Source organism: Euleptes europaea, chromosome 2 (assembly GCF_029931775.1).
Source record: "Euleptes europaea isolate rEulEur1 chromosome 2, rEulEur1.hap1, whole genome shotgun sequence".
In the NCBI taxonomy this organism is placed as follows: domain Eukaryota; kingdom Metazoa; phylum Chordata; class Lepidosauria; order Squamata; family Sphaerodactylidae; genus Euleptes; species Euleptes europaea.
The window spans coordinates 97,332,016-97,355,329 of NC_079313.1; the positions used below are offsets into that span (position 1 = coordinate 97,332,016).

Here is a 23,314-nt window from a genome sequence, read left to right on the forward strand (position 1 = left end):
GAGTGGAGCCTGAGGAAAATGGGGTTTGGAGAGGAGTGGGACTTCATATGCCATAGAGTCCAATTGCCAAAGTGGCCATTTTCTCCAGGCGAACTGATCTCTGTCATCTGGAGATCAGTTGTAATAGCAGGAGATCTCCAACCACCTCCTGGAGGCTGGCAACCCTAATTGCATCCCTTCCCCAAAGAGCCCCTTCTGGCTTTCCTGTACCTCTTTGAAGCAGGAGAGGCTTCAGAAAAGGTCAGGAGGCATCACCTTAGTGTCTTCAAGGAGGGCTCATTCAAAATAGCTGCCTCCCAACATTTTGTTATTGACCTCCAGTCCCCAGGGCAGCCATTTTATGGTGGGGCCCACTACCTGTTCTCAAAATTCCAAAATGTGCCCATAAGCTCAGTAAGGTTAGGGACCTCTGGAACAAATAACGGCTACATGTATACTGCACATGCCAACCTGTCCATGCCAAATAGGCAGTGGCAACTCATCTTGTTGCTGCCACTCTCTTTGCCCCAACTTCATCACTGCCTCTGCCCCTGACCAGGAGCCAGAGGCGCTAATGCTTTTGGCTACCCAAGTCATTTTTAAACCAGTATGAAAAGTCATACATGACATATAGGATTTCCCAAAGTCTCGCAAGATTTGGTTACTAGGGCAACTAAAACAAGTGTGCGAGAGGAAAGAATCTCTTGAGAGTATAGTAATCCCTATGGTCATGTGTGGCTTGCTGCACAGGTTTTAGAGAGGCTTGGAAGAGTAAAAATGCCTTAGGCCTTCCAGCTGCTGTTCTTTCCTAAATCCACTGCCTGAGGCAACCACCTCATGGGTGAGCCAGCCCGGTAGATGAGTAGGGTTGGTATACCATAGCATTACTAGGCAGCAGCACACCTTTCCATCCTACTTTAGAAGTGCAATGAAAACCCTTGTTTTTTCATAATGCCGCTTTATATATAATAAATCTATCACTAAGGCAGATATATATATATATATATATATATATATATATATATATATATATATATATATATATATATATATATAATAATCTATCACTAAGTTGGGGGGTTTCGGGCAGGGGGGAGATATTCCTGCAATGGGGGGGCAAGAGGAGGAGGTGGACAGAGGGAGCGTGGAGAGAGGGGGGCTTCCCCGGGCAAGCTCCCCCTCTTGCCCCCCATTTGCCCCCCATTGTGAACAGGAATGAAAGTACAAGAGGCGGCCGGAGGAAGCAAAGAGAGAGAGAGAGCCACTCCCCTGGGAAGGTCTGTGTGGGGGTCAGGGTGTGGGCATAAGAACATAGGAAAGGCCCTGCTGGATCAGACCCAGTCCTATCGAGTCCAGCAGTCTGTTCACACAATGGCCAACCAGGTGCCTCTAGGAAGCCCCCAAACAAGACGACTGCAGCATTATTCTGCCTGTGTTTTCACTCTCTTGAATGTGTCCCAGGCAACCAGCCTGCATTTATGTTCTTATTAAAACTCAGGGAGACCCCTGCTCTCTTGCAGCAGGGCTCCTTGTCTGTCCTTACTGGGTCCCATATCTCAATGCACTCCCAGTGTCATTTGTTTGCAATCGCCACAGGCTACCCCCAAGGAGGGGTTTGGCCATATTTTGCTCCTATAATGGAAGAATTTCAAAAAACGTCTGTTGCCTTCTCTAGAGTGTGATTCCGACGAGCGTCATCCTCAAGAAGCTCTCTGACTTGGCAGCTGGTCTGAAGTCAAGTCAAGTTAGTCTTTATTACGGCCCATGGGCCATTCAGAAGCAGAGTAAAAACAGAAGCAGAAAACTGATTAAAACATTGATATAAAATTAATTAACTATATAAAATCTCTCTATCCATCACTTGTATTACATTACCTACTGTTAAAAGGTTGGAGTCTGGGTAAATTATGAACTAGGAGCCCCATGGCGCAGAGTGTTAAGCTGCAGTACTGCAGTCTAAAGCTCTGCTCACAACCTGAGTTCGATCCCGACGGAAGTTGGTTTCAGGTAGCCAGCTCAAGGTTGACTCAGCCTTCCATCCTTCCGAGGTCGGTGAAATGAGTACCCAGCTTGCTGGGGGTAAAAGGAAGATGACTGGGAAAGGCACTGGCAAACCACCCCGCAAACAAAGTCTGCCTTGGAAACGTCAGGATGTGACGTCACCCCATGGGTCAGGAATGACCCAGTGCTTGTACAGGGGACCTTTACCTTTTTAAGGCAGCAAGCCAATCTACACATTACAAAGTTTTGTGAAGGTGAAGGGGGCTTGAATCCAGATAAATATATTTTGAGTCAGTGGTAAGGTTAGAACCATAAAGTAAGGTAAAGCAATTGCTTCAGGTGGCAGATTTTGGGAGGAATGCCATTTTCCCGCCTCCAATGTCCCCCTCTTTATTTTATTTAAACATGGTGTGAGGGGAGGACTTGTTTTGACATTTTCGTCTTCGAGTTGCCACAGGCCTAGAGAAAAATATCCTGTCCCTTTAATAGAGGCTTAATATATGGAAATAGGCAGATGAAGTATTTCATGGAACAGAGTTAAATAACATTATCTAGTAAATAACCTCCCATTCAACCTCCATTAAAGTGACAGTACATTTTTCTCTAGGCCAATTGGCAACCCTGTGCTTCAAATGTGAAAATATCTGGGGACAGTTTTATATATGAGACACAAGTGACAGGATTTCTTTGCATAATATAGCCACCTGGCTTACCTCAGTAATAGGGTTTCCAGCTCCGGGTTGGGAAACACCTGGAGATTTTGGGGGTGGAGCCTGAGGAGGGCAGGGACTTCAATGCCATAGAGTTCAATAGTCCAAGCTGCCATTTTCTCCAGGTGAACTGATCTCTATCGGCTGGAGATCAGTTGTAATAGCAGGAGATCTCCAGCCAGTACATGGAGGTTGGCAACCCTACTCAGTAAGGTTGCCAACTGCAGTAGAGAAAAATGAGCTGCCCGTTTAGTAGCAGTTTCATGGGATGTTATGTGCCAGGAGATGTTATTTACTTCCATGCCATGAAAAGCTTTAGCTGTCCGTTGCTATACATTAAGCCTCTATTACAGGGACAGGACTTTTTCTCCAGGCCTGTTGACCACTGTATAAAATACACAGCACTTGATGAGTCAGACAAAATCCTGTACCACACCTCCTCCCCTAAATTAAAAAAAAGATGGGTTGGCCTTTAAATAACCCATGGCCAACCCATTCAGCCCCTCCTCCAGCTTAGAAAAACATCCTGTGTGTCTGGGGCTCCAACCTGCAGTCCTAATTCAATTGCGACAGCTTTGATGGCATCAACTGTTTAGCTGCAAAGGGATTACATGCTTAGCATTTCTTCCTAATGATACTGTGGTTTGCGGGCCAAGTGGTGGGACTGCTAAATATTATTGCAGACCCTCAATAACCAGCCCAACACGTGCAAAGAACAATGCATTGGCTGCTGGTGGTAGTTAAAAAAAGAGGGCATAAGCTCAACCAAATACAGCAGAGTACAGAGAATTGTTAGGCAGGAATCTTGGCACCTCAAGGCATTGTACCAATAAAGTACTGTAGCCTTCCCTTATCTCTCTCTGTCTCTCTGTCTGTCTGTCTGTCTCTCTCTCTCTCTTTCTGTGTGTGTGTGTGTAAAGGGCCATCCAGTCACAGCTGACTTATGGCAACCCAGTAGGATTTTCAAGGCAAGAGACTGACAGAGGTGGTTTGCCATTGCCTTCCTCTGTGTAAAGACCCTGGACTTTCTTGGTGGTCTCCCATCCAAGTACTAACACTCTGCAACAGCAGAGCACCACCCACTGGTAGGGGGTGCTTATATAACTACTGTGTGTGTGTAAAGTAAGTCTCAGCTGACCTATGATAATCCCATAGGGTTTTCAAGGCAAGAAACTAACAGAGGTGGTTTGCCTTTGCTTTCCTCTGCATAATGACCCTGGACTTCCTTGGTGGTCTCCCATCCAAGTACTAACCAGGGCCAACCCTAGTTCATTTCTGAGATCTGATGACATTAGGCTAGCCTGGGCCATCTAGGTCAGGGAGCCTTCACTTATAACTTAGCAAAAAAACCGGAATTCCAGCTTGATTCTGTAGGTTCTAACTGTAGTTAGTAACAGGATCATAACACTAATATCCAGAGTTGCCAGCTCCAGGTTGGAAAATACCTGGAGATTTTGGGGGTGGAGGCTGAGGAGGGTGAGGTTTGGAGAGGGGAGGGACTTCAATAGGGTATAATGCCATAGTAGAGTCACGTTCCAAAGTGGCCATTTACTCCAGGTGAACAGATCTCTATCGCCTGGAGGTCAATTGTAATCCCAGGAGATTTCCAGCCACTACCTGGAGGTTGGCAATCCTACTAACATCCATACCACTCACTGACCACCTACAGATATAAATACATCTTCTCCTGAATACAGTGTGTCATAAACAGAGAACAAAACTAAGCAAAGGGGAACCCATGTCATAGGTGTCGCCCAATTAACAATTCCGGCATCTCTAGGCTTGCCATTTGCCACCCCCACCCTAGGCCCCTATTTCCCATCCTCAAGAAACTGAGGAGCAGGGGCGGGGAAGATGGATAGAAAATCGCCTCCATACTAACATTCAAAAGATTTCCCCATGTCTCTATAGTCTTTACCACCGAGTTTAGGGGAAATTCCTCAAGTGTCACCCAGAAGTGACAGCCCATCCTTCCCAAACTCTACCCTCCCCAGTTTCTGCCTGCTAAATCTTCTTGCATTTACCAAGGCAGTGCTGGCAACCCCCGATGGCTCAAGCATGTAAACCAAATCATCCATTTCAGAAGAAGCCAAACTGCTGCACCTACCATACCTGAATTGCTGGTTGCCCCACTTGCCTGGGGAAACATTCCTTCCCAGTTTAAAAAAGGGCCAATCAGAAGTAAACCCCCAACCACTACCAAGGGCTCTGTTCCTTGACTTCAACCACAAATATCCCCTCTTCGACATAATTCTTCATTATGACTTCCTGTGGCTGAGAGGAGGAGTGCATGAGGAGACATTTTTCTTGAGTCGTAAATAAATGGTGAAGTCCTGGAATATCTGCCTTAGAGATGTCCTTGTGTGCTCTGCAGACCACATGTCATTCATTTTGCTGTAAAGATTAGGCCTTGAAATCCTTATTACTAAAGGACATTTTCACATATTACACTTAAAATGCCTCCTTCAACCTGTCTTCCAAAAAATGTTATTTAACATACTGTAATGGCAAAACACCTCCTAACATCTCTTGCCTTGAAAACCCTACCGGAGTCACCATAAATCAGCTGTGACTTGACCACCACCACAATGGAATATAGCCCTGACCTGGATGGCCCAGGCTGGCCTGATCTCATCAGTTCTCAGAAGTGAAGTAGGGTCTGCCCTGGTTAGTTCTTGAGTGGGAGACCACCAAGGAAGTCCAGGGTCGTTATGCAGTGGAAAGCAAAGGCAAACCACCTCAGTTAGTCTCTTGCCTTGAAAACCCTATGGGGTTTTCATACGCCAGCTGAGACTTGATGGCACTTTACACACTCACAGTGGTTATATAAGCACCCCCTACCAGTGGGTGGTTCTTCTGTTGCAGAGTGTTTGGCTCTAGGGAGGAGACATCTACCCCCACAGGCTTTTCCCATTAGTGGTCAACTGGGCAGTGAGGGAGGATTCTAAGTGAAACTGGTCTGATCTGGGAGACTTACCGTAGGCCATTTATGCATAGGAGGATTTTCCTTGGATTTGGTGCTCTCTAGATACACATTTTCCCATCCAAATTCTCAAAACTCAGAAGTAAACCTCCCATGCAGAGTTTTGAGAATTCGGATGGGGAAAATGTGCATCTAGAGAGCGGCAAATCCAAGGGAAAACCTCCCATGCATAAATGGCCTTACAGTGTGATAAGGGCATTAACAGTGATGTCACTTCCAGCACAACCCAAAGTGACATCATCATGTCAGGCAATGCTCTAATATTTGCCCCAAACACTATGGCTAGAGCATTACCCATATGTGATGACATCCATGATCCAGAAGTGACATCACAGCATTGCCGGCAATGTCACCACATCACTGGAGAGGGGCCCTACCACACAGTAAGTCTCTCACCAGTTGCCAACCAACCCTTGTTGGTTCTGTATTTTTTCTAGTTGTTGTTCTGTGTTCTGGGGAGAATTTTAATAACTGAAGGCAATCATAATTATGGGTTCAGTCTTTTCCCTTCTGCCCATGCAGGTCACAAAGCGTGCACTTGGAAAGAAACCTCTATAGGGAAATATTCTGCCTTCCACTGGCTTGGGGACCCTTGGCCTACCATACACACAGTACTGTGCGCATTGCCAGGCATCTTGCCTGTATCTGCAATGGGAGACATGGGCACACTTCCTCTCGTAATTGGGTGGCACAGCTCCTTCCTAGGACCATGAGCACAGGCTACTTATGCTCTGGGGAAATGGCTTCTGCCTATCGTAAATGAAGAGTATCTCCCTCTTTCTCAGAAACACATTAAAAAGAATGTTGCATTTTCCATCAGAAAATGTCAAGCCATTGTACTTGAGAAACTATCTTCTAGACATTTAAACTGAGCAAAAAATCTTCATGGTTTTCATCACAGAAACAGCAAGTCAAACAAGCGCCTGGTCCCTTGAGATTCAGACTCCCCTTTTCTCTCATGGGAACATGTGTGCACCAGGAATACATGCTTGTTGGGGATTTAAAATGAAGCTTATGTTGCTGAGTAAATAGACATGGCTGCCTCTGATTGTTGTGTTTATCTAAGAGGCAATTTAGGATTCTCCTTGTTTATTGGAAGAAGAGCCAGCAGATTCTTATGGCAACTGGGAGGCGATGTGTGACAGTTTTCTTCTGTTTTCTTGAGGGCTGCATCGAGGGCAGCCTCCATTAAGGGGCCATGGAGAAAAAGAGCCCTTGGCAATTGCCTATCAAGATTTATGTTGATAAGAGATTGGCTCATGGCTGGGGGGGGGGAGAAAGAAAAGCAATAAAACCTCACTTCTTCTGAACGATCTAATGTGAATTCTTCCAAGCAGTGCCAAACAGATTTAAAGTGGGGAGGAGTAGGGGAAATATTTAGAACCTTTTGTGTAAGTGTTCCCAAGACGGTGATCTCAAAAACAGGAATGGTATCAGACCCCCCCCCCACCTTTAACTCATTCTAAACTCTGGGCATGTTCACTATGCTATTGGCTTTGAGTTTTATATCATTCCTTTATGTTAGGGGGAAATGGGGCTGCCACCCATAATGTTCCCCCATGGCAAGCTTCCCACCCCTTCCCTTCCATAGTGGAAAAGCCAATGCTGGTGTTGGATTTAGATTGTAAATAAGCTAATTCAAACCTATCCTCAGCCATGAAGACACTGGTCCAGTCTCTATCTAGGCAGAGGTGTCCTGAGAATAAAAACAGGCAGGAGGATCATGTATTCCACCACGATCTTGTACGCCAATGTCATTGTGCTTTGCATTTTCCCACTCACTTCTACCACCAGCAGCCAGTAATGTGGAGCAAGGATGGGACTTAGGAAGAGCACAGTTCCCAGTTTGCATTCCTTTATCATTCCAGAATATCTCGACTCTGCATGCCACTCAACTGCAGTTGAACAGGAGAATTTCTAAAATGAATTCCAGAGTTAGATCATGTGCAGTTGATGATTTTTTCTTTTCCTACATTTGTGTTCTCCTCTCTGACACGCACACATGTGCAATGATAAAAAAAATGCAAGGGTACTAATAGTTGAATCAGGATTTTTTCCCTGTGCGTATTATTCTGCAGGGGACCTGCACTCCTGCACATTGGTAAGATGCCGCTCTCAAAGAATCTAGATGCAACTGTTTTGTAGTCTCTTATCAATGAACATATACACAAACAGAAGAAAAATGCATGTGAGAGGAAGAAGCAAAAAATGGCAGCAACCTGCTGGCACATAGAGAGCCAACATGGTGTAGTGGTTAAGAACGGTGGTTTGGAGCAGTGGAGTCTGATCTGGAGAACCGGGTTTGATTCCCCGCTCTTCCACATGAGCAGCGGACACTAATCTAGTGAACTGGATTTGTTTCCCCACTCCTACACATGAAGCCAGCTGGGTGACCTTGGGCAATTCATTCTCTCTCAGCCTCACCTACCTCACAGGGTGTCTGTTGTGGGGAGAGGAAGGGAAGGTGATTGTAAGCTGGTTTGAGTCTCCCTTAAGTGCCAGAGAAAGTTGGCATATAAAAACCAACTCTTCTTCTTCATAGTACACTGCGAAAAAATGTGTACATAATAAGGAATTCCTAATGCGTCAGCTCCACTTTGGAAACAAGCCCAAGTAATTTGGAACTCCCATACCCAGGGAGACATTTGAATGAGAAGAATTTGGAAGTTTCCCCCGGGGGGGAATGCACAATGTTATGTTGTCAGAGTATAAGGTAAGTTACTACATGTTATGAAGATATTTAGTTTCACCCATGTACAGCCTTCTTTTGTGGATAAGCATTAAAACAGTCATACTTTCTTGACAGTATAGACAATGGCACTTACTTCCAAGTAAATATATTCAAGATTGGGAAGGGTGCCAATTACCTCTTGATGACTATAAGCATTGAGTCTTTAACAGCTACATAAGAAGTAGAAAAGGGGGGGTGCTTTGCTCAGCATAGGGAGGAGGAGGAAGAAGGAGGAGGAGTTGTTGGTTTTTATTCCCCAATTTTCTCTACCTTTAAGGAGTCTCAAACTGGTTTACAATCACTTTCCCTTCCTCTCCCCACAGCAGACACATTGTGAGGTAGGGGAGGCTGAGAGAGCTCTGAGAGAACTTTACCTAGCCCAAGGTCACCCAGCAGGCTTCATGTGTAGGAGTGGGGGAAGCCAAAGGGTGGGTTTACCTGTTCTGCTGGGAGGTGGGCTGATTGCCTCTGTGGAGTGTGATTTGGGGGGGGGGGTTACCTGTCCTGGGGGGGGGCTTCAATTCTTTGCAAGTGTGATTGTTGCTGTGGAAGATTTGAATCCAGCAGCATTGAAATCTATCAATACTGAAGTTACGCAATTGGCGCAGGTTGCACTTACACTAGTAGCCTTATGAGATGCACTTTGGCTGTATTGTAATGAAAATATACGTTACCCATGTTAGTTACGCTGTTTACTTACTCTTTATTGCAATGGGCAGATGGGGGGACCCCTTCCAGGCCCCATAAGTCGGGACCCTCTGACCGAATCTTTGAGGGTTCTTGCAAGAGGGGTCCCCTCAAGCTACACTGAAAGTTTGTGACCTCGACCTCCAAAAATGCCCCCCCAGCCGCAGAAAGCCGCGACTGTGCTGTAAATGGAATAAAGATGCACATTAAGGATGGGGGGACCCCTTCCGGGCCCCATAATTTCGGACCCCCTGACCCAAACTTCACAAAACTTGGGGGTTCTTGCAAGAAGGGTCCTCTCAAGCTACACTGAAAGGTTTGGACCTCTACCTCCAAACATGCCCCCCAGAGCCACAGAAAGGCATGAATATGCACACGCACCCCCCCACGGGGATCTCTCTCACACACAAAGACACTCTCTCTCTTTCTTTCCCCGGGCCGTGCAGCAGCTGGACTCATGCACTCAACCATGACTGATTGGCCAGAAGAAGACCCAGCTTGGCCACCGATTGGCTGCGGGAGAATGCTGCTTCGGGGGTGCCGAATTTATTTGGCATCTGCCCGAACTCGCCGAATTTGGCTCATCGTTTTCCCGCCTTTTTTGAATTTGGTTCCATCCGAACTAGAAACTGCCGAATCGGGGAAAATTTGGCTGTTTTTCGGTTCAGGACAAACCGCATCGACAGCCCTAGTAATAGGGCTCTATTACAGATACTTAAAGCAAAAGTACAGAATGTTTCTGAGCATGTGCTAAATACTTCTGCTGTCCTCTCAATGAGTAAAACGAAGGCAAAGAAACAATTGGTGCAAGGGAAATGATGCTTTAACAAATTTTGTAACCCCAATGTGTTTCGTGTAAAGATTCTTCAGGGGGAATCTATTCAGATTCTACTTCAGCATCTACTTCAGCAAATACCAAAATACCATAGGGCTCATTCCAACTCTTACTCAGCAGTGTTTTGTCTCTGAGAAACCGCTTTTGTGGTAGTTTGCAATGTTTCACCCACAATACCTGCTTGATGAGAGGTAAAAGGGACAAAGAAATGTGCATATGTACATCAAAGGAATGGAAACCTCTCTCAATCCCATCAACTCTCTTAAAATTATCATCTAGTGCTAGGCCAAATCAATGTGTTCATTGCATTTTCACCTCAACTTTCCCTCAAGGAACTCAGGGTGGCTTTGAGGCTTCTTCCTTCCAATTCCCCTCCCCCCACAACAGCTCTACAAAGTAGATTAGGTTGGTAAAGGGTGACTAGCCCAAGATCATTCAGTGAGATTCAGGACTGAGGGGGAGTTGAACCTGGGTTTCCCAAGTCCTAGCCCAACAATCAAATCACTACATCACCCTGGTTTAATTCCCCATTTTAGTTTAAGTAGTAGGATGGTCCAGCACAACTTTCAACTTCAACGTATCTTTCTTATACAGGTTAGATCCAAAGCCCAAATAAGCTGAATTCAGGGTGATTTTTGATCTTCAAACACAAGCATGGTCTGTGTGCCAGTCTGTGTTCCCAGTAAGATATTACTAGTAAAAGTGGGAAAGGGATACAGGCAATGGGTATTTGGAATTCCACAAATATATGGTGAGGGACTAAAAAAAACAGCTTTTCCCTTTCTTCTGCTTGAAAAATAATATACATGTATAATTAATTTCTAGCTAGAACTTATAGTAGTTACAGTAGCTGGATTAATTCTAACATTAATTATGAAGTGTGATATGATCAGTTCTGTTTGAGAGGGGATACAATGTTATAGAATGTAGTATTATTATGATCTTGCTTTAGATATATATCTATATCTTTTTTTTTAGATATGTAGCCACACACACGAATATGGAGTGTTTACTGTATTGTGGGTACGTGTGTTGATATTATGTGTGTGATGTTTGAAAAAATAAAAATTTAATTAAAAACAACAACAACAGCTTTTCCCAAGCTGTTATTGGTACCTTAGAACAAGCTCACCTAGAATCTCATCAGAAACATGGCTAAGATGTTTCTGTTTTTCTTTACTACACAATGCTATGTGCAAGCAGCTGGTTCTGGTTCTAATTCTCAACTGGGTCTTAATTTATGCCCGCATTCAACAGATATGAAAAACACTTCTACTAACATTTCATGCAGAGCAATGCCAAAACAGGTCTCCTAAATTTTTGGCCTGTCATTGCAGACAGTAATCACCTCCCAGCATGAGGCTGGCGCTTTGGAAGTGGGACTTTGTTGGCAAGGTGGACTGCAGGAAAAGAAAGCAATTAGTGACCTTCCTGTGCTCTCGCTCTCTCCTGCTTTATCCTTAAGATAATATTCAACTCAGTCAGGACCCCTGGCAGCGAAAGTGGACAGAAGCATAAATCAATTACATGAGCTGTAGACGCATGACCTTTCTTGAAATTTGGTCTTGGGGGAGGCTCTACTTCATGGATCATGCGCCAAGTGATCATCCTGGGGGTCCCAGTCTTTCTCCCAGAAAGGACTCACAAGCACCTGTAGATGGTGGGCAATTGCCTTCCTCCATGTTCTGCTCTGGTTTACTTGCTGGAGCCGTCTGGATGACCTTTTGTTTGCTAAATACCTTTTGAACGACACGTTTACTTCCGGACACTCAGTAACTTTCTATTTTCTGTTTCATGAGCAGCACACTTGACAATTATGAAAGGGGTCAGAGACTTGAAGAAGAGGGGGAGCAATGCAGAACTGAACAAAGCAATGGCCAAGAGAGAAAAGGGGTAGGGGGGGGGAGAAACCTCATAGGACATAAAGACAGGTAGAGTTTTGTGCCATCAGCTGCAACTTAAACATACAAAGCCGCCCTATACCAGTTCGGATCTCTGAACCTTCTAGCTCCGTACTAGAGCCGTGCAAAAAAAAAAAATCTGTAAATTTCGGGTTCGGGTTTATTGGGCCTGATTTTTTTGGTAAACCCAGAATAAGCTGAATACCCATACCGGTAAAGGAGTATTTTGACTTTATTTCTGGGTTTACCCAAAAAATTCGGGGTTGTTATAGTCTATGCAGAATTTTTCGAAAGCTACTCTGGGGGCATATTTGGAGGTAGAGCCACCAAATTTGCAGCATAGCTTTAAGGGACTCTCCTTGCATGAACCCCCAAGTTTGAAGATTGGGTCAGGGGGCAATATTATGGGGGCCAATCTTATGGAGGAGTGGGGGCAACCCCTTCAGGACCCCCTTCAGGATGCCATTGATATGCACAACCCTACTCAATACCCTAACTGGCAGAGGCTCTCCAGGGTCTTCCACAACACTTTAAATGGAGATGCCAGGGTCTGAACCAGAAACCATGTGCATAGAAAGCATCTGCTCTACCAGCAAACCACAGCTCCTCAGGCAAGCTTGAAGGGGAGATTCCTAAACTTGGGAGCTAATGTGAAGGCTACAGAACCAAGGCCAAGAGGGGGATGAGCCTGGCTTTCATATACTAATGGGCTGCTTTTCTGGGATATAGGCTGGAGCTTTACAATGCTCTGCAGTTTTCTGATAAGCTGTTTTCTGTTCACAGCCTAGTTAGCACTATAATGATGATGCAAAAAGTTTTGTTTCCCTTTAGTGTCCAATTTCCTGAGTTCAGAGTCAAAAAGCCAAAGAGGATTAACAAGGGGAAGAGGGAGAGAGAGGGGGAGAGAGAAAGAGATTCCAAGAATGCTGCAGAAAGATCCCCTACTCTATATTATTTTTAAAGGTGGGCTGTTTTGGCAAGAAAGCTGCCTCTCTGAAAACCATATTTCTGTACACTTTGGCACTTCCTATCTGGAAGACTTAAGAACGGGTTTGACCTGGGTTCAGGTGGCCATATTGCAAAAGTGAGAGGGCTTCTGTTTTTCAAGAGCTCTGAAGAAAGGACAAGAAGTTAATGGGTTGGGTTGCCAGGTCCCTCTTCGCTACCGGTGGGAGGTTTTTGGGGCAGAGCCTGAGGGGGGCAGGGTTTTGGGAGGGGAGGGACTTCAGTGCCGTAGAGTCCAGTTGCCCAAGCAGCCATTTTCTCCAGGTGAACCTATCGGCTGGAGATAAGTTGGAATAGCAGGTGATCTCCAGCTAGTACCTGGAGGTTGGCAACCCTATTAATGGAGCAACCTAACTATCCCTGCAGCACTGGCTGAATACCAGCAACAAGTTTCCAAACAGCAGCTTACCCATGTAATTACTCCTCTGTTTTGTCCTGCTAAATTTCACCATGCCTCTGAGTAGCAATGCCAACTCCAGGATGGGAAGTTCCTTTTAAGAAATGAGAGTTTCTTTTTAGAATATGATCATTTCTCACTAATACACTATCCACACCTCATCTGTAGCAGGTTCAACCCACCCTGCTCTGCGTACCCAAGATTCCCTCAGGTGAATTTTCCCATGATCGCTGTTGGCTTTATCATGCTTAAGCAGTCTTTACTCTCCAACCCCAGTTTCTATGGCTGTTAGCATAGCAGGGTGCTTGCAAAAAGCAGCAACAATAACTTAAGGAACATCTTAAGGGTTTAAGAAAAGTGTTCATTATAAGGAAAGATTAGGAAATCAATAATATTGGATAGTCAGCTAATATGCTTTTAACCTAACATGTCATAGCCACTGAAACACAGACACTCTCAGGACTGTGTAATCAGAGCCATTAAAGCTATTACATCAGCTTCTCTTTAATGAACTGACGGTAAAATACATGGTTCTTCCCTCTTTAATTTTACCTTCACAAAGACTCTGTGAGGTAAGGTAGGTCAAGAATCAGTGACTAGTTTAGGGTCACTCAGTGAAGTCAAGGCAGGCTGAGAATATAATCTCAAATCGCCCTACTCCTCGGCCAACACTATAACCATTCTTCCATCTTTCCCTCCTCACTGCAGTCCACTGATCCTTGTGACTGTTACTCCACATGGGTCCAAAGACCCCTAAACTTTATTGGGGTCTGCCAGGCTGCTGGGAGGAGAGGAAAGCAGGGAAGATATGCAGTCCTTGCGCTGGATCCAACCCACTGGCTCTCCAGTATTTCTGTCGGTTATAAAGAACTCCCCGATTTTTCCATTCATTTCTTTGATGCCCCAGCTGTAAATATGGGCAGCTCCACCAAGAGAGGAATGCTGTATTTATGGACTTGCTCTTTTGGAATAGGTCATTTTAGGCTCTGTAAAACTGCTTTTCAGTTTCAAGGTGAAGAAAAGTTTATGCGTTTATCTTTCTACACCAGATAAGGATGAGAATCCAAACACCAGACCTGGATCTAAACCCAGCACGATTATAGTCATACCAAGCTGTTTTCTGTGGGCACAGAACGTGTTCTTTAACTTCTTGTCTTCCCATTTGACACTATGCTGTTTTCTGATGCCTCTCCCTGTGCATTTCCTAACTGCAGAAAGGCTGATAGGTTGGCCTGTGAAAACAGCATGTGTTAACCAAAACAGACCTTCCTCACTTGCAAAGGGTGTAGGGAGCAATGTTTATTAGCCACTCTGCCAACCCTAGATGACCTTGACTTCCCACCAGAGTTTAAACCAAATATTTTAAAAGGAAAAAATTACGGGCCCTTGTCCGTATTCACAGAGTCTCCCTAGGGCTGCAAGCTATCCCTGTGATCAACACAAATGATAGCACATGGTGAAGGAGACAGTGAAATATTGCCCAGGCGTATTGCTTTTTCATTATTATTATTAAAGGGAGGGTCTTAATTCCAGTCTAGGAGCCTGAAACATTTGAATGCTGCCCAAATCTCTCAATTTTTCAGCCAGAAATGCAACTAGTGGTACGTGGCAAAAGCCATTCTTCAGCCTAAAAAAATCTGTTTTCTGTCTGAAGTTAAAAGAAAGGATGATCTTGGATGGATATGGAAAATTCCACACTTGACTACACTGTCTGTGTTACTTTAAGATCAACCACGATGCCTCCAGGGCCCTGTTAAGGGAGCACAGAAGACACCAAAAACAAGCAAGGCAGTGCAGATGTATTCATCTGAAACAGATGAAATGAGCCAGATTAGTTGTGGGGTGAACTGGGAAACCCCTATTTCAGATTCCACCTCAGCCATAATGTCACAAGGAAGACATAGGCAAACTACTGTTCTCTTTGCCTCACTCTTGTGTACAAAATGGAAATAATAATAATATCCTACTTTTCATGGGTATCATAAGCTACAGTGGATGTGCACTGAACACTCCACTAGTACTACATAAATGCTGTTGATATTAATAACAATAAGATACAACAAAAGCCCAGTGGCACCTTAAAATTAACTACATTTGTTTCAGTATTAGTTTTTAAGAGTCACTTCTTCAGATATGTATAGAAGTCAAACTGAGAATCCTTGCTATGGGGCAGGTTACAGGATTGGGGGGCAGAGTTAAGGCAGAAGGTTAATTCCATCATGCATCTTCCAAGTGTAGATTCCCTATGTGGGAGAAAGGGGGTAGAGAGGTGTGAATCCCATCATAAAAACTTTGAGGTGTGACCTCCATGTCCCAAACAGAATTACCAATTACAAATAATGGATGATTAGAAAGATCAGAAATTCAAACAGATAAGCAAGGTGATACATTTTAATGAACATTCACTGATACTGGTACAAAGTTACAGTCTGTTAAACGTGGTAAGAGCAGCCAATCAAAATTTCTATAAAGTGGGTTCTGTAGAGTTGTTAGATATTGTAGTGATTAAAAACAAACCTAACCCTATGTTAAAGCCAGGATGACAAGTAATTCAGCACTTTCATAGTGTATATTCCCTTTAAAGGTTTTTGTTTGTTTGTTTGTTTTGTAGAACAGTTGCTTTCAAGTCTGTAATAGTGTGTTCAGAAAGATTAAAATGTTCTCTCACTGGTTTCCGGATGTTGTAGTTTCGTATGTCCAATTTGTGTTCATTGATTCTCTGAAGCACAGACTGACAAAAGTTTGTCAAAAGTAAATAATGGAAGGGCATTGCCGGCACATGGTGGCATATATTCAATTTGATGATATGCAAATTGATGAGCCACAGATGGTGTAGATAATGTTGTTAGGTCCCACAACAGTATTACCTGAGTGTATATGGTAACAGGCCCTAACCTGGATAGCCCAGGCTAGCCCAATCTCGTCAGATTGGGGTTGGTCCTGGTTAGCATTCAGACGGGAGACTACCAAGGAAGTCCAGGGTCACTATACAGAGGCAGGCAATGGCAAACCATTTCTGAATGTCTCTTGCCCTGAAAACCCTATGGGGTTGCCCTATGTCAGCTGCCACTTGACAGAAAATTTAAAAAAGGCAACAAAGATGGCATCTAGATTTGTTGCAGGGTTTGGTTCCTGGGTTTGTGTCTCTGTTGGGTAGTTGATGGTTATTGGTGAGAAGCCATTTTAAGTTGGGGGGCTGCCTATGAGCAAAGAAAAGCCTGTTACATGTGAAAAAGAAACATAATAATCACCATAAATATAATGTATAATAATCTGCTGTGGAAGTAAGTTTGGTAGCCTTTCTTTCAGTATATTTGAGTCCAAAGAGAAAACAACATGCATATTTCTTTAAAAATAAGAATCAAACCTTCAGTCTTGCATCTAACAGACTAAAAAAGGTATTTTATATTTAGTCTGATCATGCTTGGCACATGATTTTAGAAGATCTAAAGATGACAGCAACATTGACTCTACAGAATACACCAAGACTTTTAATCACAAAAGAGTCACTTTTAAAGAGCCCTAATGCTTTAGTACAGCTTGGAAATCTTGTACTCCAATTTGCTGGGCTCCTATCATTCTGGCAGAAAGTTGCATGCTTGTGTGATTTCCTCCTCTTCCTTTGACTCAAGGCATGGGATAATCTTGTTAATCATAACAATATTATTATGGCTCAGAAATGCCTTGTTACCTCTGTGTTGGTCTGATTTCCACGTAAGAGTGAGCTATCAGCAACTCAAATTTAAAACCGAATGCTGTTTACGATTCCTTACCATCCATTGCTGCCACAGGCAAAAATAGATCAAAATAGAGCCAGTGAAGAGCGCAAAACATAAGAGAAGACTAGCTTGCCTATGCCGTCCTTGTGAGATTGTGGGTGAGGTGAGATCAGACATGGGTTTCCCAGTTCACTTTGCCGGTATCTGTATGGACTGGTTCGCACATGCATCGCTCTTCCTTTGCCCAGCACTTGACTATTGTCTTCCCATTCCATTCATCTACTACCCTGAATACATGGTTGGTGATGTTCTGTTGCTTTTAAAAGTATTCTTGCCATCCCTGCAGGTACATTGGGGCCCTGGGAGCAAGGGTAATCTGCGATAACATCCCTGGACTGGTAAACATACAGCGACATCTGTGCCAAAGTTACCCGGACATTATGCAGTCAGTTGGGGAAGGAGCAAAGGAGTGGATCCGGGAATGCCAGCACCAGTTTCGTCACCACCGCTGGAACTGCAGCACTTTGGACAGAGACCACACAGTCTTTGGCAGAGTCATGCTACGAAGTAGGTACCCCTTCAGCACCTCTTCTTTTCTGGCCCTCCTCGGCAGGGGCCAGTTTTTGATCATCCATTTTCATTAGTCTTGTAAGCAATCGGTCTCTCTATTTGCATTGATCTAGAATTATTTTGATTTTTCCAAAGTACACTGAGAACTTTTTTTTAAAGGCCCCACTGTCATTATGTTACATTACTGCAGCACAGATGGCCAGGACTGACAATGAGCACTGCTGTATTATTCTGTTGAGAGTAAAGGACTCAGGCCTGTTTACTGGACCAGAACAGTACAGATTCCATTTCCATCAACAGCCCCGCATATACGGAAGTTCACTGAAAGGACATGCTGGCAACATCCCACCCCTGTTGACTCTCTGCAGTTTTGATATGCACAGATACTATGCCTCTTAACATGGTGTTTCGTTTAGCTATGGCAGCTACTGATAGACATCTCAATGAAACTGTCTAATCCAGGGATGGGGAACCTCAGGCCTGGGGGCCACATGCGGCCCCCAAGGACATTTTTTGTGGCCCTCGGGAGCTCTGGGGCCCCGTCGCGGAGGCTCAGCATAGAGTGGCCCTCCCTGAGGGTGTTCCTGGGGCCACGGCTCGCAGGGGTGCTGTGGTGCCCTTTGGACCTCCTCTCGCCGACTAACGGCTGTTGGCCGGCGAGAGGAGGGAGAGGGACGCTTCCCCCAAGGTTGCCCCCTATAGCCGCAGCGTGCAGGAATACCAGGGCACACTGTAAGCCCCTCTTGCTGCCTGTCGGCTGTTGAACAGCGAGAGGGGGGGAAAGAGGCCCGTGGTTCCCGGCGGCAGAGCATGCACGCAGGAGCCAATCGTGCTTCAGGGGGCCTTTTGTGGACTGGGGAGGGCATGGAGCCTGGGGCCAGGTTGCTTGGGGCCGGCGGGTGTGTGTGTGTGGGGGGGGGGGAAGGCTTTTCTCTTCCCCTCTCTTTCTGTCTCTTTCTTTGTCTGTCTCCCTCCGTCCTTTTCTTTCTCCCCCTCTTTCCATTTCTTTCTCTCTCTCTCCCTTTTCCTTTTTCTCTGTTTTCCTTCCTTCCTCCCTTGCCGATCGACCGCGGGCTGCGCCTCCCTGGGGCCTCGTTTGCTCGGGCCCACAGCTGGCTGCCCTCCCGCCTGGGAGGGGGGAGAGGACCGGGGGAGCCCTCCAGGCCTTCTCTGCGTGGCCTCCACTGGGGTTGCCAACCTCCAGGTGGTGGCCGGAGACCTGGCAACCCTAGCCTCCCCCCCCTCCGGGAGATCTACACCTGGTATGACCCCCAAATGGTGTTATAAATGTGCAAATGGTCCTTGGCAGGAAAAAGGTTCCCCACCCCTGGTCTAATCCCTTTCAAAAGTCTAGACCAGGGTTGTCAAACATAAGACCTGGGGGTCGGATCCAGCCCCTTGAGAGCTCTTATCTGGCCTGCGAGCCAGCCAAGGCAGCCACCTCCCCACTCTCAATCTGGGCTGGCGAGGCTTGGCTCAGCCCCACAAGTGACATTTATGTCATATCCGGCCCTTGTAACAACTGAGTTCGACACTCCTGACCTAGACAGTAGGGAGAGACCTTTCCACTCTCTTGTACTGTAGCATTGTGTGGGCATGTTGGCCCATATTAGCTGTAGAGGCAGTACAATCCATCTCTAATAAGGGGTGTGTGTGTTGCTGGCTGGCTTTTCTGATTCCAGGTATACCATCATGGGTCAATAACAGCAACACAAGATCCTGTATACATTACCCCAATTTATCACAACCTGTATACTGTATATTCCTTCAATTGGAAGCTGGCCACCGAAAGGGTCTATCATTGGCAAACCTTATAATGGAGCTATTTGGGAATTAAATTGGAGAGATTCTAGATTTTACAGACTTTCTAGCCAACCATTTTTAATCTACCAGTATTATTAGGGTTAAAAAGATTCTGGCTAATCTTTGAGTCTAGACAAATGAGATGTTCAGCATCTATGATTATGGGTATTGATTTGCTATTTATTTTTATGCATACTTGGATGCTGCCAATTAAGGCCACCAGAGCTGCCAATTGCCATGTCTTTCCCCTTCATTTAAAGGAAAGGTAACTTTATCCAAGTAGCGAGTGGCAAGCGTGATGCTGTTGTCTTCCCCAACCAAGGCAAACTTGCCTGCTGCCATGTTTTCTCAGCGCCATTTGGCAGCAGATCTGCAATGCACTTCTTGCAAACTGGTTTTTAAAAATCTTGGATTTCCCTAGCACTTATGCTGAAGTTTCAGAAAAGAGAGACCTTAATGTATTATTACTGACCTTATGTAGCCTGCTATAAATTTATAGTGTGCATCTTATAATGAAACTGTTTTATACTTGGATTTGTAGTAAACCATCTCAAGGACCTTTGGATGGAAAGACAGTTGATCAGCATTCTAAAGGAATAAATGTGAAGTTGGCACTCAGTGGCAATCTTATGATCTGCATGCACAGTTCCCCAAATCGAAGCATATACACAGAAGCATATACACAGAAACAGGGGTGCATGGGTGAGGGGGCTGTTAAAAACCAAGCCCCCAGGGGTCCGCGAGAACTAAATTAAGGTCCGCGAAACAAAGTTTTAAACCCATAATAAATTAATATTTTCAATTAAAAGTTCTCTATTAAAAAACATATTTTCAAATATTATTCTAAGTTTAATGCTTAACTAACAGTTATGATTAAAGTTTATTTTCAAATTCTCAGAATTTTTATTTTGAACCTTGGGGTCCCTGCACCGAACAAAAAATTCCTAGTGGTCCCTGGTCAAAAAAAGGTTGGGAACCACTGCTTTAAAGAATGTGATGCTCTTGCGCTCTCATGATGAGAGGTAGTAACTGGGGAAAGAGCAGAGCCGAAATCTCCCTGTGTTATGTTTCGGCTTCCCTTATACGCTAAGCAAACAGTAATGGGATCTGTCACTGCACTGGAAGTAGCCACTTCAGGATGGGAGAGAACACCTCTGGAAGCATGAGCTTGAAAGTAAACTGTAACAGGATATATAAATATTTGGCTAGCAGAGCTGGCGGGGAGTCAGCAGCTGAGGGCAGAGTTTGTCATCACCGTGCGTAGGGCAAAAGGCTGAGCCACACTTTTGACCTCCCTCTTCAACAGGGGCTGTGCTCACGGGATGGGAAGTGTCCCCAGGACAGCCCCACCTATCCCCTGCGTCATGTACAGGCTGCGTCCAGAGGAAACTTTCAGAGTTGTCCCCACCACTGCATTTCTTCATTTTAAAACCAGCAGAGACAAGTGACCAGACGGTGTGCTTCATATTAGGAAAGTGAGGCTTAAATGTGAGAGTGGTTTTGGCATGATCTTGTCCCTGGTTTTTGCAGGAGATTTTGCAAAGTTGTCTGCCTGTTTGACAAAGGTGCATCGATGTTTCCTGTAGCTTGGCTTTATATATAACTAATATATTTTGTCACTTGTTGTTGTTACAACACATCCAGAAACAATTTTTTTTTTGCACCAGACACTTGTGTGAGCAAATTACCATGCTGAAAGATCGATGATTGGTGTTTACATCTAGCCACACAGGATATAAGGTTTATAAATTTCTGATATAATACCTTGTAAAGTGCATTTCTGGATGTGTTTTTAATAATCATGTTTTATATAATTTGACCACTGAGGAAGGCCCAAGAGGCTGAAAGGTGTACGGTCTATTGGTCATTTATATTTTGTATATCATCAACGGTGTTGATTATTTTTGTAATGGTTTATACTAGTGGTTTTATATGCAGCCTGTATTCTAGGCCCAGTGTTTTAATCCATTTTATTGTGGGCACCTAATAAATATATTACTTTATAAGAATGTTTAGTTTACAACTCAACCCTTAAGCTCATCAGCAAGTCATAACATCTTTTGCAGTTTAAGTATAATATTATCCAAGTATATAAGTATAAACTTATCCAAAGGAGGAGGAGTTCAATTGCAAGAGAGGAAGTTGAGAATGAGATTTTTCTACCAGTTTTCGACACTGTGATAGTGCAAGGTATTATGGGATTTGTTATCAGCTGTGCACGCTTACTGCGCATTCCTGAGCTGCGCCAGCAGCCAGGATGAAAGGCTTCTGGAGGCTGGTGAAGGCCTGCGCCTGCAAGGGCCTATAGTGCCGGCGTCCGGGCAGCGTACGCCGGCGTTTGTGGCCCAAACTCCGGCATAAAGGCCCGGACGCTGGGCGCAGGCCACTGCACCACCAGGGCGGGACGCCGGCAAAGGCCACAGCAGCATCCTGGGAGGCATTCCCAGGCTGTCCCAGCATCCCGGGAGGTGTTCCTGGGGCATCACAGCACTGGCCTGGGGGCAGGGGCCCTGTTAGGTGGCCTCCTAAACCGTTACGGCTCGGGAACGCCGATGCGGGTTGCACAGATTTTTGGTGCAGGGCAGAGGTTTTGCCGGGGCCAAAACCTCCTTAGGAGGCAGCGCCGCTGCATTGCCTCCTAAGCCCGACGCAGGCATTCCCCTCAGGAATGCACAGTTACAGTGCCATAACTGCAGTGTTATGGAATTGTTAATGAATTCCATAACATTTTAGCAGCTGCTGGCGAAACGTCAGGAAAGAAAATACCAAGACCATGGTTACACAGCCCGGATAACCTACAAGAACCAATTTTAGCAGGTGGTGTGGTAATAAATTCATTAATGTGTTTTATTGCTGCTTCGCATATTCTGAAGCTAAGCTTGGCCTCCAATTGGACAACAGTGGATGTAAGGTAGGGGGTATTCTTAAGTGACAGGTTATAGGGATTTAGAAGCCTTAGCTCTAGCACTGAAAAGGGAGAGAGGGCCAAGCTTACACTGTGTCCTTCTGGTGGAAAGAAGACCTATCTTTTCCCTCCCAAGTCTCTACCTAAGGATGCTAGAATGCACAACTCACTTTGAAGCTCCTTTTCTAAGGCTACGGCTGAAGAACGCAACAGTGTGGTTTTGATTTGCAGCTGTTTTTATGGCTATTATAAAAACAGATGCAAACTCAAAGCAGGACTATAAAATGCCAGGCAGCATCCTGCACTGTGTGGGGAGTTGCCAGGCGATTTACAACTTTTGGAAGAATCCATACTGTATGCATTTGTCCGAAAAGCCAAGAGCCACCCAAATGGGATGGGGGCAGGGTATGATACTGTTCACACTCAGGAGGTATAAGGAGAGGGAGTGTGGAACTAAAAAAAAAGTGGGGAAAACTTTTACAGATGTACTGACACATATAAGTAAGCAAGAAATCCTCCTTATGCCCCCAAATCTCAGAAATGTGGGACATTATGGTAATAGAGGCAGATAGGGGATTGCTCTTCCAGCAGACCATTCCTCATTAGGGCCCCAAACCCTTGAATTACAAGCCTCTTTCCTAAGATGGCTCACCTCTAAGAATTCTTTTTCCCCTGGCTTGCTCTCCTTGAACCTTCGCTGTTGCTCGTCTTCTGGCACTCCCTTGGCTTGCCTGACTGTAATCCTTGTTTGGAACCAAAAACATAATGTAAGGATTTGCTCTGAATGCCCTGTTTTGGCTACTAGAGCATGGATTCACGGCTCATGAAGCTGAGTGATTCTTATCAGGATCATAAAGATGGACATTAACATTAGAGCGGTTAGTGTTATTCTTAGCCTACTTTCACTGTTATCTCCATTAAGTTTGGGACACCAGTCAATTGGCTAGTAAGCCTGATATTTTCCTCCTCTTAAATATTGTCAAATGAAGCCAAGAATGGTTGGGTAATGGTTAGTGTATCATGTCAGTGGTGCTGTCAGAACTGGACTTTGGGGCAGAAGACCAGGGCCTCAGGTTTAGGGAAGGGGC

The 23,314-nt window shown here is 44.9% G+C and overlaps 1 protein-coding gene across 1 annotated transcript in view; it reads left to right on the top strand.

Moving 5' to 3' along the window:
* WNT2B (Wnt family member 2B) overlaps positions 1 to 23,314 on the top strand; it is a 49,079-nt gene that overhangs the window by 20,149 nt on the left and 5,616 nt on the right. Inside the window, exon 2 of the mRNA XM_056845418.1 lies at positions 17,295 to 17,515. Coding sequence (XP_056701396.1) covers positions 17,295 to 17,515 — 221 coding nt within the window. The remainder of the gene's footprint in view (positions 1 to 17,294; positions 17,516 to 23,314) is intronic.